General features: G+C 46.8%; 1 protein-coding gene across 7 annotated transcripts in view; it reads right to left on the bottom strand.

Annotated features, from left to right (window-relative positions):
• Positions 1-13,721, bottom strand: part of LOC125449368 (macro domain-containing protein CT2219-like) — a 987,510-nt gene that overhangs the window by 37,794 nt on the left and 935,995 nt on the right. The window contains exon 9 of one of the 7 annotated variants that reach the window (XM_059641690.1): positions 2,466-2,532. The exons of the other annotated variants lie outside the window; for them this stretch is intronic. Coding sequence (XP_059497673.1) covers positions 2,521-2,532 — 12 coding nt within the window. The 3' untranslated portion in view covers positions 2,466-2,520. Of the gene's footprint in view, positions 1-2,465; positions 2,533-13,721 lie in introns of those variants that run through there. 7 annotated transcript variants of the gene reach the window in all.

The following is a 13,721-nucleotide window of genomic DNA, read 5'->3' as shown; positions in this document are numbered from 1 at the left end:
GCATCATTTTAGATCGGGGAAGACAGTCAGGAATTCTGCTTCTAACCATTTTCCACTGTCTCCTGCTGCGGAATACAAATACCTCAGCAATAAGCTGAAGGACAGCACAGGACATTGGTTGGTCCTCTATTGGAATAGTGCTAGAGGTTCTGGTCTCCCTGCTATTGGAAGGAAGTTGTGAAACTTGAAAGGGCTCAGAAAAGATTTATGAGGATGTCACCAGGGTTGGAGGGTTTGAAATATAGGGAGTGGCTAAATAGGCTGGGGCTGTTTTCCCTGAAGCATTAGAGGCTGAAGGGTGACTTTTTAGAGGTTTATAAAATCATGATGGACATGGATAGGGAGAATAGTCAAGGTCTTTTCCTAAGGGTAGGGGAGTCCAAAACTAGAGGGGCACAGGTTTAAGGTGAGGGGGGAAAGATTTAAAAGGGACCTGAGGGGTAACTGTTTCACACAGAGGGTGGTGCGTGTATGGAATGAGCTGCCAGAGGAAGTGATGGAGGCTGGTACAGTTACAGCATTTAAAAGGCATCTGGGTGGGGACATGGATAGGAAGGGGTTAGAGGGATATGGGCCAAATGCTGGCAAATGGGACTGGGTTACTTTAGGGCATTTGGCCAGCATGGACGAGTTGAACTGAAGGGTCTGTTTCCATGCTGTATATCTTTATGACTGTGACAGGGCAGGGTTCAGTGATGTTGAAACTGTGGGTGAAGTGTCAACTAGAGAACAGCTGCAGAAAATGAAAGCTTAGGATGCAGGGGGAAAATATTGGCATGCGTAGAAGATTGGCTCCTAACAGGAAACAGAAGATAGGCAAAAGTGGGTCATTTTCTGGTTGGAAAAATGTGACAAATAGTGGGAGATTTTAAAGCTAGGTGCCACTATTTAAAAATAATGGGTCGCCCCATTAAGACAGCAATAAAGGGAACTTTTTTCTCATGTAGGATTGTGAATCTTCGGAACTCTCTTCCTAAAAAGGCAACACAGTATTTAATAATTTTTAAGGTATAGATAGATCAATTCTTGATCAGCAAGGTGGGGTATGGCGAAAGGTTATCGGGGGCAGAAGGGAATGAGGAGTAAATTGGCTCAGCCATGATCTTACGGAATGACGGAGATCTTAGGAGACCAAGTGGCCTATTCCTGCATCAAATTTGTACGTTTGTGCAGCCAGACTCCAGGGAGGGCCGGCATCTTCAAGAGGGGGAGAAAGTGGAAGGTAGCCTTTCAGCCTCACAAGAGGAAACATCACTCAACTGCAACAATCAAACAAAGGAGAAGGGACAGGAAAGGGTGCTCTGATCCATCTCATCTGCCTATCACAACTGCGGCAACTTCTTAATCACAGGAAACACATACCCAGCTCACCCCAGAGCATGTGAAAGGGATAAAGTTCCTTAAAGGTAGCATTGGATTTGGATGTTTGCATCATGTGGGACAGGGAAAGATGGTGCATAACATGAGTGAGGAGTCTGCTTTCTGACATGCTGACAATCCTTTCTTTAGATGTGTCATAACCATTGGTCACACCCGAAATAAGGGGATTTTCTGTTCTGTCCAGCCATAATCTTCTGATCTGATTTATTATTGTCGCATGTACCTAGATACGGTGAAAAGTTTTGTTTTGTGTGCACATCGTACCATACAAAGTGTACGAGGGTAATAGAACAGAGCAAGGAATACACTGTTACGGAGTAATTTTAACAAACCTAGAAATTAAATATGAAAGAGCAGAACGATTTTAAGATATGGAAGAATAAGATCTGCTGTAGAGAGCTCGTGAAGACTCTCCATGTTTTGGCACTGCCACGTCGATCTGACTGAATAATGGAGTAGGTTTGAGGGGCTGAATGGCCTACCGCTTCAACATTCAGAATGGACATGCCAGACGAGAAATGCTCTCGAGCTTCTGACTAAATGCCTTAAACCAGAATGGATTGCTGGAAGAAACGGGCAGCTTCCACTAATCTTCTAGCAGACAGCAGTGTGACCCGAGGACATGGCTGTGAATGTGATGGGCTGGCACATAACCCCAGGAAAGCAGCACAAAGCCCCAGCATGATACTGCCAGAGACAGAGCCCTTGGTCCTTTTCAGAGCTCGACACCCGACGCTGACCCACTGCAGATTTCATTTCAGAGAGAGCTGCGTGAAATTTCAATTAAAAAACAAATTTACTGCCCTGCAATTTAAAACAGGGCCACCCGCTGACACTGACAGGGGCATTTCGTGCATAGCTTCGAGATGAAAAAGGAATAAAATGATATTCACTCACTCAGAGACTAAAATGAAAAGCTTCATTATAATTAAACTGGCTTTGGTATAGTTTCAAATACAATGAAAGACGCAGCGGCTGCGAGCAAAGCCTTTATCAACAGGCTCTCAAGAAAGGACACATTCTGAGGTCACTACATTTAACAGTAATTATTCAGTTTTAAAACAGAATTGAATTTATTTCTCTGCTGGTGTGGATGAGCTGTCATTAAGATGGTAGGAGCCTCCATTTAGCTTCAAATCTTCACTTTTCTGCCTAGCAAAAACAAAGATGATGTTTGGGTCAGCTGTTCTTCCTGTCCATCTCATTAAATGCATGGCCAGAACAATTAACCTGGACAAACCCTCCCAATTGTTAGCTTCCAGCTCGTGCTTATGAGGAATGCAACACTGTTCAAAGCAGCTAGACATTGGGCTAGTAAGACCATGAAAATAATTTTTAAAAACACTGGGCATTAATTTACAGAGGGATGGAATTGATTAAAATAAAATTATATTCAGCTGCCATTCACCACCTGGGGCACTGTCCATAGTTCCAGGTTTGACATTATAAGAAAAATACAGAGTCACTGGAGATGTTGGAAGAAGACTTTCTAAATTGATATCAAAACTGAAAGGTTATAACTTATCAGGAACATAACTTATTATGGACTCAGAATCTTTTCTGTAGAATATTGAATGCCAAGCAGTGCCCCAAAACAGGTCTTTCAAATTATAATAGTGGCTCAGTGGTTAGCACTGCTGCTTCACAGTGCCAGGGACCCGGGCTCGATTCCACCCTCAGGCTGTGTGGAATTTGCACATTCTCCCTGTGTCTGTGTGGGTTTCCTCCGGGGTTCTCTGGCCCTCTCCAAAGATGTGCAAATTAGGGTGGATTGGCCTTGCTAAATTGCCCATAGTGTTCAGGGATGTGCAGATTGGGTGAGTTATGGGAAATGGGTCTGTGTGGGATGCTCTGAGTGTCAGTGTGGACTTGTTGGGCTGAAGGGCCTGCTTCCACGCTGGAAGGATTCTATGATCTATGTAGAGAAGACGTTTCAGCTGAAACAGTGGTGAGAATGTGGGATGTGCTCCCACAAGGAGCTGTCAAGATGACCATTGACAAAGCTGAGTGAGGAGTCCTGTGGTCAGGCCTCAGTCTAGGGAAAGCTGGTGTCCCTGATTTGTGAAGAAAACACACGCACACCTGAGCATTGAAGTGTCCAATGACAAGTTGGAAAAATACATGCTGATAAAAATATCACAGGAATTCACAGCAAGAGGATTAGTATCATTATGAATGTTAAGAGATCAGTCATTTCCTGCAAAGTGAATGAATCCACAGTGAGCTGTGCCTAGGCTGGATCAATGAACACCTTCTTTCTCCTTCGATGAGCACCCAATATTCACCAGGCAGCAACTGGCTCTAACATCACTGAGGAAGCTCAATGCCATCCAGGCCAAAGATTTTCTGAAGAAGGGTCTAGGCCCAAAACGTCGGCCTTCCTGCTCCTCTGATGCTGCTTGACCTGCTGTGTTTATCCAGCTCTATATCTTATTATCTCAGTGAACTAAATCTGCATTCCCTCCTTCACTGTCGCCGGGCCAAGATCTCAGAACCCAGTCCTGGGATTCCTCCTTGATCACATGGCTCCAAACTTCCAGGACTTCCTGAGGGAAGCGTGTTGGCCTCAAGTCCTGAAAAGCACGTGTCCCCAGCATCCAGTAGGACCTGAGGGAAGTTGCCAGGAAGTGTGTGGGGGTTTGGTTCTGGCGGAGCTGATGTTTCCCTGTTTCCGGTCTCCAACTCCTTTAGCAACATGCCAAAGCCAATACTCTCCCTAAAAACATCACCCAACATAATGCGTTGCTTTATTCATTTGTTGTTGAGCTGGTCCTCGCCATGAACTTAAATGACTGCGCTGCGTTTTCACAAGTAGCAACAGGACTGCACTCCAAAAGTAGCTGTAAAAATATCAATAGGCAAGAATGATGTGCCGTATAAATTTGCACTACTTGTGTTAGACAGGGTTTTGTGGTTTTTTCATTGTGAAAAACGAAGACATAAGTAACAGGCTCAGCTCATTTCCCTTGTGGCACAGAGATTCAATTCTCCTCCTGTCTGTCAGAGCGCTGAGCTGCCAGTAGGTGGCACTGGCGTTGAACAGTTCGGGCAAGTGATTGGTCAGCAAGCAACCATTGACAAAGCTGAGTGAGGAGTTCTGTGGTCAGGCCTCAGTCTAGGGAAAGCTGGCGTCCCTGGTTTGTGAAGAAAACACACACACATCTGAGGCTAAGACAGGGAGTTAGGCAGAGATCAAACTCAGGGACCCTCGCAGCCCATCTTAGAATGATGGCACCTTGTTGAAAAGGTTGAGAAATCATTGGTGTAATTGAGCAAGTGCATAGGAACGGTGGGGGGGGGGGGGGGGAACAACCAGAATGGGGCTGGATGGGCTGAATGGCCTATCCTCATTCTTATCTGCAGACCGGCTGTCCAACTCTTATTTGTCAGCATGCTCATTCCTTGCTTCATGAGCTGAACATATTATTGGATGTTGGACAAAACCACAATCCATGGCAGATCATCCACTGGTTTAAAGGCCATTCAAAATGCCTGATCTCAATCCATTGCCCCTTTGTTTGTTCGCTTTAGCAAATCCAGCAATCATATCTTCATGCAAACTGAAAGTTAAGCTGCTGCAAAATATAGTGTTTGTCTCAGGGCCAATTAAGAATTAAATAAGCAATATATAAATAGTAGGAATAGGAGGAAGTCATTCACCCCTTCGAATTCAGTTTGATCTCTCCTTATTACTCCATCCCCACATTATAGATTCACACACTTTCTTTTAGACTGTTATCCTTGCAGCATCCTAAACCATAGTGGGTCTGGATAGAGCAGATGGGGAGAAACTGTTCCAACGCACCAAACGATCGAGAAGGAGGTCAGGCATGGGCTTAAAGTCATTAGTAAAAGAAACAGAAGTGACACAAGGAAAACCTCTTGCAAGCAGTGACTGGCTAAGGACATGGCTGAAGGAGGCAGGATCAGTGGAAAGGCAGCCAGCATCATCAAAGACTCCAGCCACCCCGGTGATAATCTCTTCCGAACTCTACTGTCACGCAGAAATTGGGAAATTTTAAACACGTACCAACAGATTCAAGAACAACTTCCCCACCGTTAACAGACTTTTGAATCGCCCCTTCAAATGTCAGCATTTATGTTGGCTTCAGTCTTTGTGCACATTCTCTGCAGCTGATGTTCTATTACCCTACTGCACTCTGTATGCTATGATCTGCCTGTACTGCACCGAAACAAAGCTCTTTGCTGTACCTGGGTACGTGTGACAATCATAAATCAAATCAATCAACTAACGGATGCATGCAAACAGGGATTAGACCAACATCCCCAAAGGAAGAGTGTGCAGGGGCCATGGGGAGAAGGCAGTAGACTAGCACTCAGCAGCCTGCTCATTCAGAGGGCCTGTGCAGACAAGAGGGGCCGAATGCCCTGCTTCTGCTCCATAACAATGCTGTAACTCCTACCGAACAAAAAACCGCCTGTGCCAGTTCTTGCATTTCAGTTGCCGACCCTTCCTGAGCCGGCGGGTGGGGGGCACAGAATTCTCCATTTCCACATCCTGTTGTGTGAGAAAGTGTTTCCTGGCATCATCTCAGCTCGGCTCGGCTTGATGATCTATCTCCTTGCTCTGGGACCTCCTGTCTCCATGCCTGCACCACCATGGGGAACAGATTCCCTGTCGATCGCAGTTAGATCCTGAGGATTATGAATGTTGGTGAAAGCAATAACCGATTTCTATTCAGAAGCTTCGATCGGTACTTCATCAAGGATGGTTTGTGAGGGAACATTTTGTGGTGGGAAAAAGTGAGGATATGCTATTGGAACTTCAGCCTTGGAAAGGCCTGAATGATAGGGAATCTAAGTGAACGGGGAAAAAAATTATTCCCAAGCACGATTTCCCTAACAATTTTTTTTATTCTTGGGTGTGGGTGATGCAGGTGGCTAGGCCACTTTGAACTATCACTCGGCACATACCATTGGTTGGGAGTTCTTTCACAGCATGAGCTGAGGGGCCTCTTTTCTCCCTAATGATGGTGTTTGGTGAAGAGCTCTGATGAATGAGTGAAGTTTTTTCTTCAAAGGCGAAGAATGTGAATTTACCCCTCCCTGGAAATGGCAAAAAGGGGAAACAATGGGCGAGTTGTCCCTTGAGACATGTTTGCCCCCTTCTTGCCTTCTCAGCAAGTGAGTAACTCCCCTCCTGACTCCCCCCAAAGCCTGTCCCACCATCTACAAGGCACAAGTCAGGAGTGGGATGGAATACCCTCCCACTTGCCCCTGGATGGGGGCAGCCCCAACAACACTCAAGAAGCTCGACATCATCCAGGACAAAGCGACCCCCACTTGATTGGCACCACATCCACAAACATCCCACACCCTCCCCCCACCGACGCTCAGTCGCAGCAGTGTGTACCATCTACAAGATGCTCTGCAGAAACTCACCAAAGACCCTCAGGCAGCACCTTCCAAACCCACCACCCACTTCCATCCAGAAGGACAAGGGGCAGCAGGTACATGGGAACAGCGCCCCCTGCACATTCCCCTCCGAACCCCTCACCATCCCGACTTGGAAATATATCGTCATTCCTTCACTGTCGCTGGGTCAAAATCCTGGAATTCCCTCCTTAAGGGCATTGTGGGTCAACCCACAGCAGGAGGACTGCAGCAGTTCAAAAAGGCAGCTCACCTCCACCTTCTCAAGGGACAACTAGGGACGGGCAAGAAATGCTGGGCACAGCCAGCGACACCCACATCCCACAAACGAATAAAAAAAACTAACTACTGGGCGAGAATGGCCCATTGGAGATCTTCTCGAATCACGAATTCAGGCTGTTCGGGGGAAAAGTAAATGGTCACTGAGAGCCTTAAGTTGACAGCAGTGTGTTCAGCTACCTTTCCACCTGTGGGAAACAAGGCGATCTCTTTAACCAAATGTGAGGCTGGATGAACACAGCAATGAACACAGCACACACTGGAATAAATAGGGAGAGAGGGGTAGGTGGACCGAAGATGGAGAGTAAAGAAGATAGGTGGAGAGGGTGTAGGTGGGGAGGTAGGGAGGGGATAGGTCAGTCCAGGGAAGACGGACAGGTCAAGGAGGTGGGATGAGGTTAGTAGGTAGCTGGGGATGCGGCTTGGGGTGGGAGGAAGGGATGGGTGAGAGGAAGAACCAGTTAGGGAGGCAGAGACAGGTTGGACTGGTTTTGGGATGCAGTGGGTGGGGGGGAAGAGCTGGGCTGGTTGTGTGGTGCAGTGGGGGGAGGGGACGAACTGGGCTGGTTTAGGGATGCAGTAGGGGAAGGGGAGATTTTGAAACTGGTGAAGTCCACATTGATACCATATGGCTGCAGGGTTCCCAGGCGGAATATGAGTTGCTGTTCCTGCAACCTTCGGGTGGCATCATTGTGGCAGTGCAGGAGGCCCATGATGGACGTGTCATCTAGAGAATGGGAGGGGGAGTGGAAATGGTTTGCGACTGGGAGGTTCGTAACAAACAACTGCACCTCCCAGTCGCAAACCATTTCCACTCCCCCTCCCATTCTCTAGATGACACGTCCATCATGGGCCTCCTGCACTGCCACAATGATGCCACCCGAAGGTTGCAGGAACAGCAACTCATATTCCGCTTGGGAACCCTGCAGCCATATGGTATCAATGTGGACTTCACCAGTTTCAAAATCTCCCCTTCCCCTACTGCATCCCTAAACCAGCCCAGTTCGTCCCCTCCCCCCACTGCACCACACAACCAGCCCAGCTCTTCCCCCCCACCCACTGCATCCCAAAACCAGTCCAACTTGTCTCTGCCTCCCTAACTGGTTCTTCCTCTCACCCATCCCTTCCTCCCACCCCAAGCCGCATCCCCAGCTACCTACTAACCTCATCCCACCTCCTTGACCTGTCCGTCTTCCCTGAACTGACCTATCCCCTCCCTACCTCCCCACCTATACTCTCTCCACCTACCATCTTCGGTCCGCCTCCCCCTCTCTCTCCCTATTTATTCCAGTTCCCTCTCCCCATCCCCCTCTCTGATGAAGGGTCTAGGCCCGAAACGTCAGCTTTTGTGCTCCTGAGATGCTGCTTGGCCTGCTGTGTTCATCCAGCCTCACATTTGGTTATCTTGGAATTCTCCAGCATCTGCAGTTCCCATTATCTCTGAAGGTGATCTCTTTGCTGGGTTTTGGTTTTGGAGCTTCTATTTAGTCCAGTCTGGAGCATAGGGCAGGTTGCTTGAAAGCTGTGCCTCTTGTATCTCTGACTGCCCTGACTTCCCTCATGATCTTCACATCAATAGATACCTGAAAGATCTTGAACATCCCTTCAAGTCTGACACTGATCTCTAGGATCCAGACACTGTTGGTCTCTGATTGGCTGGAGTTCAACATCAAGGCTGGTGATCCAGTGAGAAGCTCAGCGGTCAGCTCTTAACCAGCTGAGGAGAGATCAGTCTGGCAAGTTTTCTTATTGGTGGACAGGAACAGCTAGTTGCCTGTGAACACCTCCAGCTCTACACTAGGCACTGGCAAATTAAATTCAGTGACTCTATTCGTGACTATGCTGCCATGGTTTGAGAAATGGCAAGGATTGTACTCGTTCAAGAGAATTGCTCACTAAAATCTAGACAAGGAGGAATTCCTGTCTTCGGGAGGATGGCAAATTTACCCCAAGGCCTATGGGAGTTCAGTCACTGAGTATGTTCAAGACAGAGAGCTAAACATGAAAGTAGAGGAGGATAGACTTGTTCTAATCTACCTATTCAGAGTCATTTCTCCACAAGAGTCCTCAAGACTACAGAGATAATGCTGAGATAAGGAAAATGAGGTTAACGATCAATCATAAGCTAGAACATTGGAGCAGGCTTGTATGGGTTAATGGCCTATTCCTGCTCTTGTGTTCCTACTAGCTTCTCAAGGGGAGCTATGGATGGGCAGAAAATGCTGGCTTAGCCAGCAAGACCACATTTTGTAAAAGAAAGAAAATAACCAGACTAACGTGGCTACAAGAGTAGCTATAAAGTCTAGAAAATCTGCAATGATTGCAGGAGGAACAAGATTGACAGGATGCTGAGATAACACAGGGTGGGGCTGGGGGAACACAGCAGGCCAGGCAGCATCAGAGGAGCAGGAAAGCTGGCGTTTTAGGTTGGGACCCTTCTTCAGAAATGGTTGTGTTCCTCAAACTCCATACTGTGTTATCTCTGACTCCAGCATTGGCAGTTCTTACTATCCTTGACCACGGTGTTGCTGGGCATGGAGGGTTTGAGTTAGAGGCTGGATTGGCTGGGGCTTTTTTCACGGGAGTGTAGGAGGTTGAGGGGTGGCCTTATAGATGTTTGTAAAATCATGAGGGGCATAGATAGGGTGAATAGCAGGTGGCTTTTCCCTAGGGTGGGGTCTTTCGAGACTAGGGGGTATATTTTTGAGGTGAGAGGAGAAAGATTTAAAAGAGACACAAGGGGCAATTTTTTTAACTGAGTGCAGTTTGTGGGTGGGCCATTCGGCCCATCGAGTCAACACCAACTCTCCGAAGAGCATAGCACCTTCTGCCTTGTCCCTACATTTCCCATGGCTAATTCACCTAACCTATACATCCCTGGACACCATGGGCAACTTAGCCTAGCCAACCCACCCTAGCTCGCTTATCTTTAGCCTATGGGGGGAAACTGGAGCACCAGACACAGACACGTGGAGAATGTACAAACTCCACAGTCGCCCGAGGATGGGATTGAGCCCAGAGTACCATGTAAATGGAGAATGACTGCAGAATTCCAATGTTTAAAGGGATTAAGTGCTCCAGTGTATGAGTCACTAAACGGATGTGTGCATGTAATTTAGAAATCCAAGAGAATATTATTCTTTATTATATGAGGAGTCGAACACACAAGTACAGATGTTATGCTTCAGTTATACAGGGCATTGAAGAGACCATGCCTGCGATATTTAGAACAGTACTGGTTTCCTTATTTAAGGAAGAATATAAATAAGTTGGAGGTGGTTCAGAGGAAGCTTAACAGGTTGATTCCTGGAATGATCTGCTTGTCTTACGAGGAAATGGCTTGTTTGTATTGGAGAAAGGGTCACTGAAATGCCCACTCTGATTTCTCTTCAGAGATGCTGTCAGACCTGCTGAGCTTTTCCAGCAATTTCTGTTTTCATTACTGATTAACAGCATCTGCAGTTCTTTCAGTTTTTGTTTCTTTTGGAGTTTAGGAAAAGGAAAGATGAATTGACTGCAGTGGGTGAGATCCTGAATGGTCCTGACAAAGTGGACGTAGAAAGAATGGTTTCTCTGGTGGGTGAGTATCCAGGGCAACGGTTTAAAAACGAGAGGTCCCTGTTTTGGGACAAGGTTAAGATGATTTTCTCTCAGAGGATTGTGAGACTTAGGAACTCTCTGTTTTGGAAGGCAGTGAAGGTGGGATCATTGAATGTTTTTAAGGCGGTGACAGATTCTAGTAGAGCAACAGAATTAGAGATTATGGACACTAGGTAGGAATATGGAATTCAAAACATAAACTGTTCGGCCACAATCTTATTAAATGAAGGAATGGGCTCGAGAAAGAAAAGCCCACCACTGCTCTGAATTTGTACGTTTATGAGTTCATATTTTGAGACTGTGCAAAACCTTTGACCAATTACACTGCATGTGATAGAATGCTGCCCATTTGCTTGAATGAGTGTAGCTCCAAGGACTTTGAACAAGCGTAACAGGATGAAGTGGCCCTATCTACTACCTCATACAGGCAATCCCTCCACCACTGATACACAGTAACAGCAGCATGTGCCATCTATAAGATACACTTTAGTAACTCACTGAAGTTCCTTTAATAGCACCTTCTAAACCTGTGACCTCTACCACTGAGAAGGATAGGGCAGCAGACAGACGCATGGGAACACCACCATCTACAACTTCCCCTCCAAACCACTCAGCATCGTGACTTGGAAATATATCGCAGTTTCTTTCACCGGAACTGCGATCCTAACAACACCTTGGGTATCCCAAAATCGCACAGGCTGAAGCGGTTCAAGGCCGCACCTTGTCCCTATATCCAGAGGCTGCTGATTTTGTAATGGTCGTTTGGAGATTTTATTCATTTAGGGGATGTGACCTTCACAAGGGGCAAGTGGGGACAGGTAATGGTCACATCCCATGAATAAATATTATTGAACATATTTAGCTACTTATCATGTTGGGGTCATGGCCCAGGATCATTGGCCCAGTACCATAGTCATCATGCTGCTATGTCTAAAGACAGAAACTGTGAAAGGAAAAGTTCAGACCACTGGAAGGAAGCACTTAGCATACAGAAGTGGTACATATCTCAGATCAGCTCCAGGAAAAGGCGACAAAGATTTTGGGTGTTACAAGTGCTCATCACCAAATTAGATTTGCTGGGTGTATCTAAATAAAGCCTTCCCGAAAAAGAAAGCTATTTTCACAGCTTGATAATGAGAAACACTCTACCCAAAAGCTGACAGAATGCGTGGCTATATAGAGCTGTATCTGTGTTGTTATGTCTCGCAATGGTTGCTTTGAGATTTTATTCATTCACGAGACGTGACATTTGCCGACTGCACCAGCAGCTGTATCTGCTGTCCCATCAATCATATCGGCGATCTTATTTAGAGCTCCATTTGAATCCAGAAGGACAAGATTGTGTTTCTTTTCCCCAGTGATTCTCCCTTTTCTCCTAAAGATTTTGACTGATGCCCACAGTAAGCCCATTAGCAGTGCAGCCCTCCTGCACCTTGCCAAAATGGCCATTTAACATGCAGACCATGTCAGCACCAGAGGCACTTTTGCTGTGCGAGTTGGTGTCTTTTCCTGGTGCACACGCACATACAGGCAACTTGCTTCTCGGGCGAACGGTTAGGAATAGGGGACAAAAACAAAGTTGCTGGAGAAGCTCAGCAGCTCTGGCAGCATCTGTGAAGGGTCACCAGACCCGAAACCTTAACTCTGTTTTTTTCCTTCACAGATGCTGCCAGGCCTCCTGAGCTTCTCCAGCAACTTTGCTTTTGTTCTGATTTATAGCATCCGCAGTTCTTTCGGTTAAGAATAGGGAGAGCTATTGCGGAGATGCCCAGCAGGAGAACAGGTTGATCCCTGAGCTGTGAAATGTGCAGTGCTCTCACTAGATGTGTGTGGGACGTCCGTGAGGCTCTTCCTCGACTATTGAGGTTACCAGACCTACTGCAGAGGCTCTCTGTCCACGTCCTCACTGTATCCAGTGATCTCGCAATGGTTGCTTTGAGATTTTATTCATTCGGGAGACGTGACATTTGCCGACTGCACCAGCATTTGTTACCCATCCCTAAATGCCCCTTGCCACATTGGAGCCTGATTGAACTGCTGCAAGTTCGGAACAGCGTTCTTTTTCCAAGGTAGAATGGTGTATGGCTTGAAGGAGGAACTGTAGGGGGTAGTCTTCCCATGTATCTGCTGCCCTGGTCCCGTTTCTAGGTGGTGGAGGTCATTAGAGTCATAGAGCTGTACAGCACGGAAACAGGCCCTTCGATTCAACTCGTCCATGCCGACCAGATATCCTAAATTAATCCAGTCTGTGTCCCTCTAAACCTATTCATGTCCCCATCCAGACACCTTTCAGATGTTGTAACTGTAGCAGCCTCCACCACTTCATTATATACACGTGCCACCCTCTGCAAGGAAAAAGTGCCCATTAGGTCCCTTTTAAATCTTCCCCTCTCACCTTAAACCGATGCCCCTCTAGTTTTGGACTCCCCCCTACCCCTGGGGGAAATGACTATTCACCCTATCTGCGCCCCTCATGGTTTTATAAACCTCATTATTTTACGGGGTGCATTCACCTGTTAACACCCCTGTCACTGCGACAGACCTCACAGTGGTCCTTTGTATGATTCACTATTACAGGATCACAGCAACTCTATGACACAAATGAAGCAATGCCATGGCATCTGAAAACAGGACATACTGCAGCTGGAATGCTTTTTCTGTCTGCCTAATTGCTGGCTTGAAGAAAGACAGCATTTGCATTTTGTATTGCATTTTTTCTCCCCACTTCAGAATGGCCCGAAGCGCCAGTGAATGTGTATTGTATGAAACAGAGATGTGGTTGTATTGTGTGCGTATAGCCAATCCAAGCACACAAGGTCCATGCACAGCAACAGCATAATGGCTGGGCCTTAGGCCTGTTGGCTGAGGGGTAACTATTGTTCCTGGAACAGCAGTGAGAACTCTTCAACTCCTTCCCCTTCATCCTCCCAACCAAGTGCTGTGGGATCTTTTAACTGCACCTGAGATGGCAGATTGGGGCTAGCTTTCATGGCATTGCCAGCAGTGGCACCCTGCCTCAGTACGAAGCAATAGTTAGGCCGTAGCCAGAGGGCTGTGTACTGTACTAG

This window comes from Stegostoma tigrinum, chromosome 42 (genome assembly GCF_030684315.1).
Source record: "Stegostoma tigrinum isolate sSteTig4 chromosome 42, sSteTig4.hap1, whole genome shotgun sequence".
Lineage (NCBI taxonomy): Eukaryota > Metazoa > Chordata > Chondrichthyes > Orectolobiformes > Stegostomatidae > Stegostoma > Stegostoma tigrinum.
This window is presented reverse-complemented; position numbering and strand designations above follow the sequence as displayed.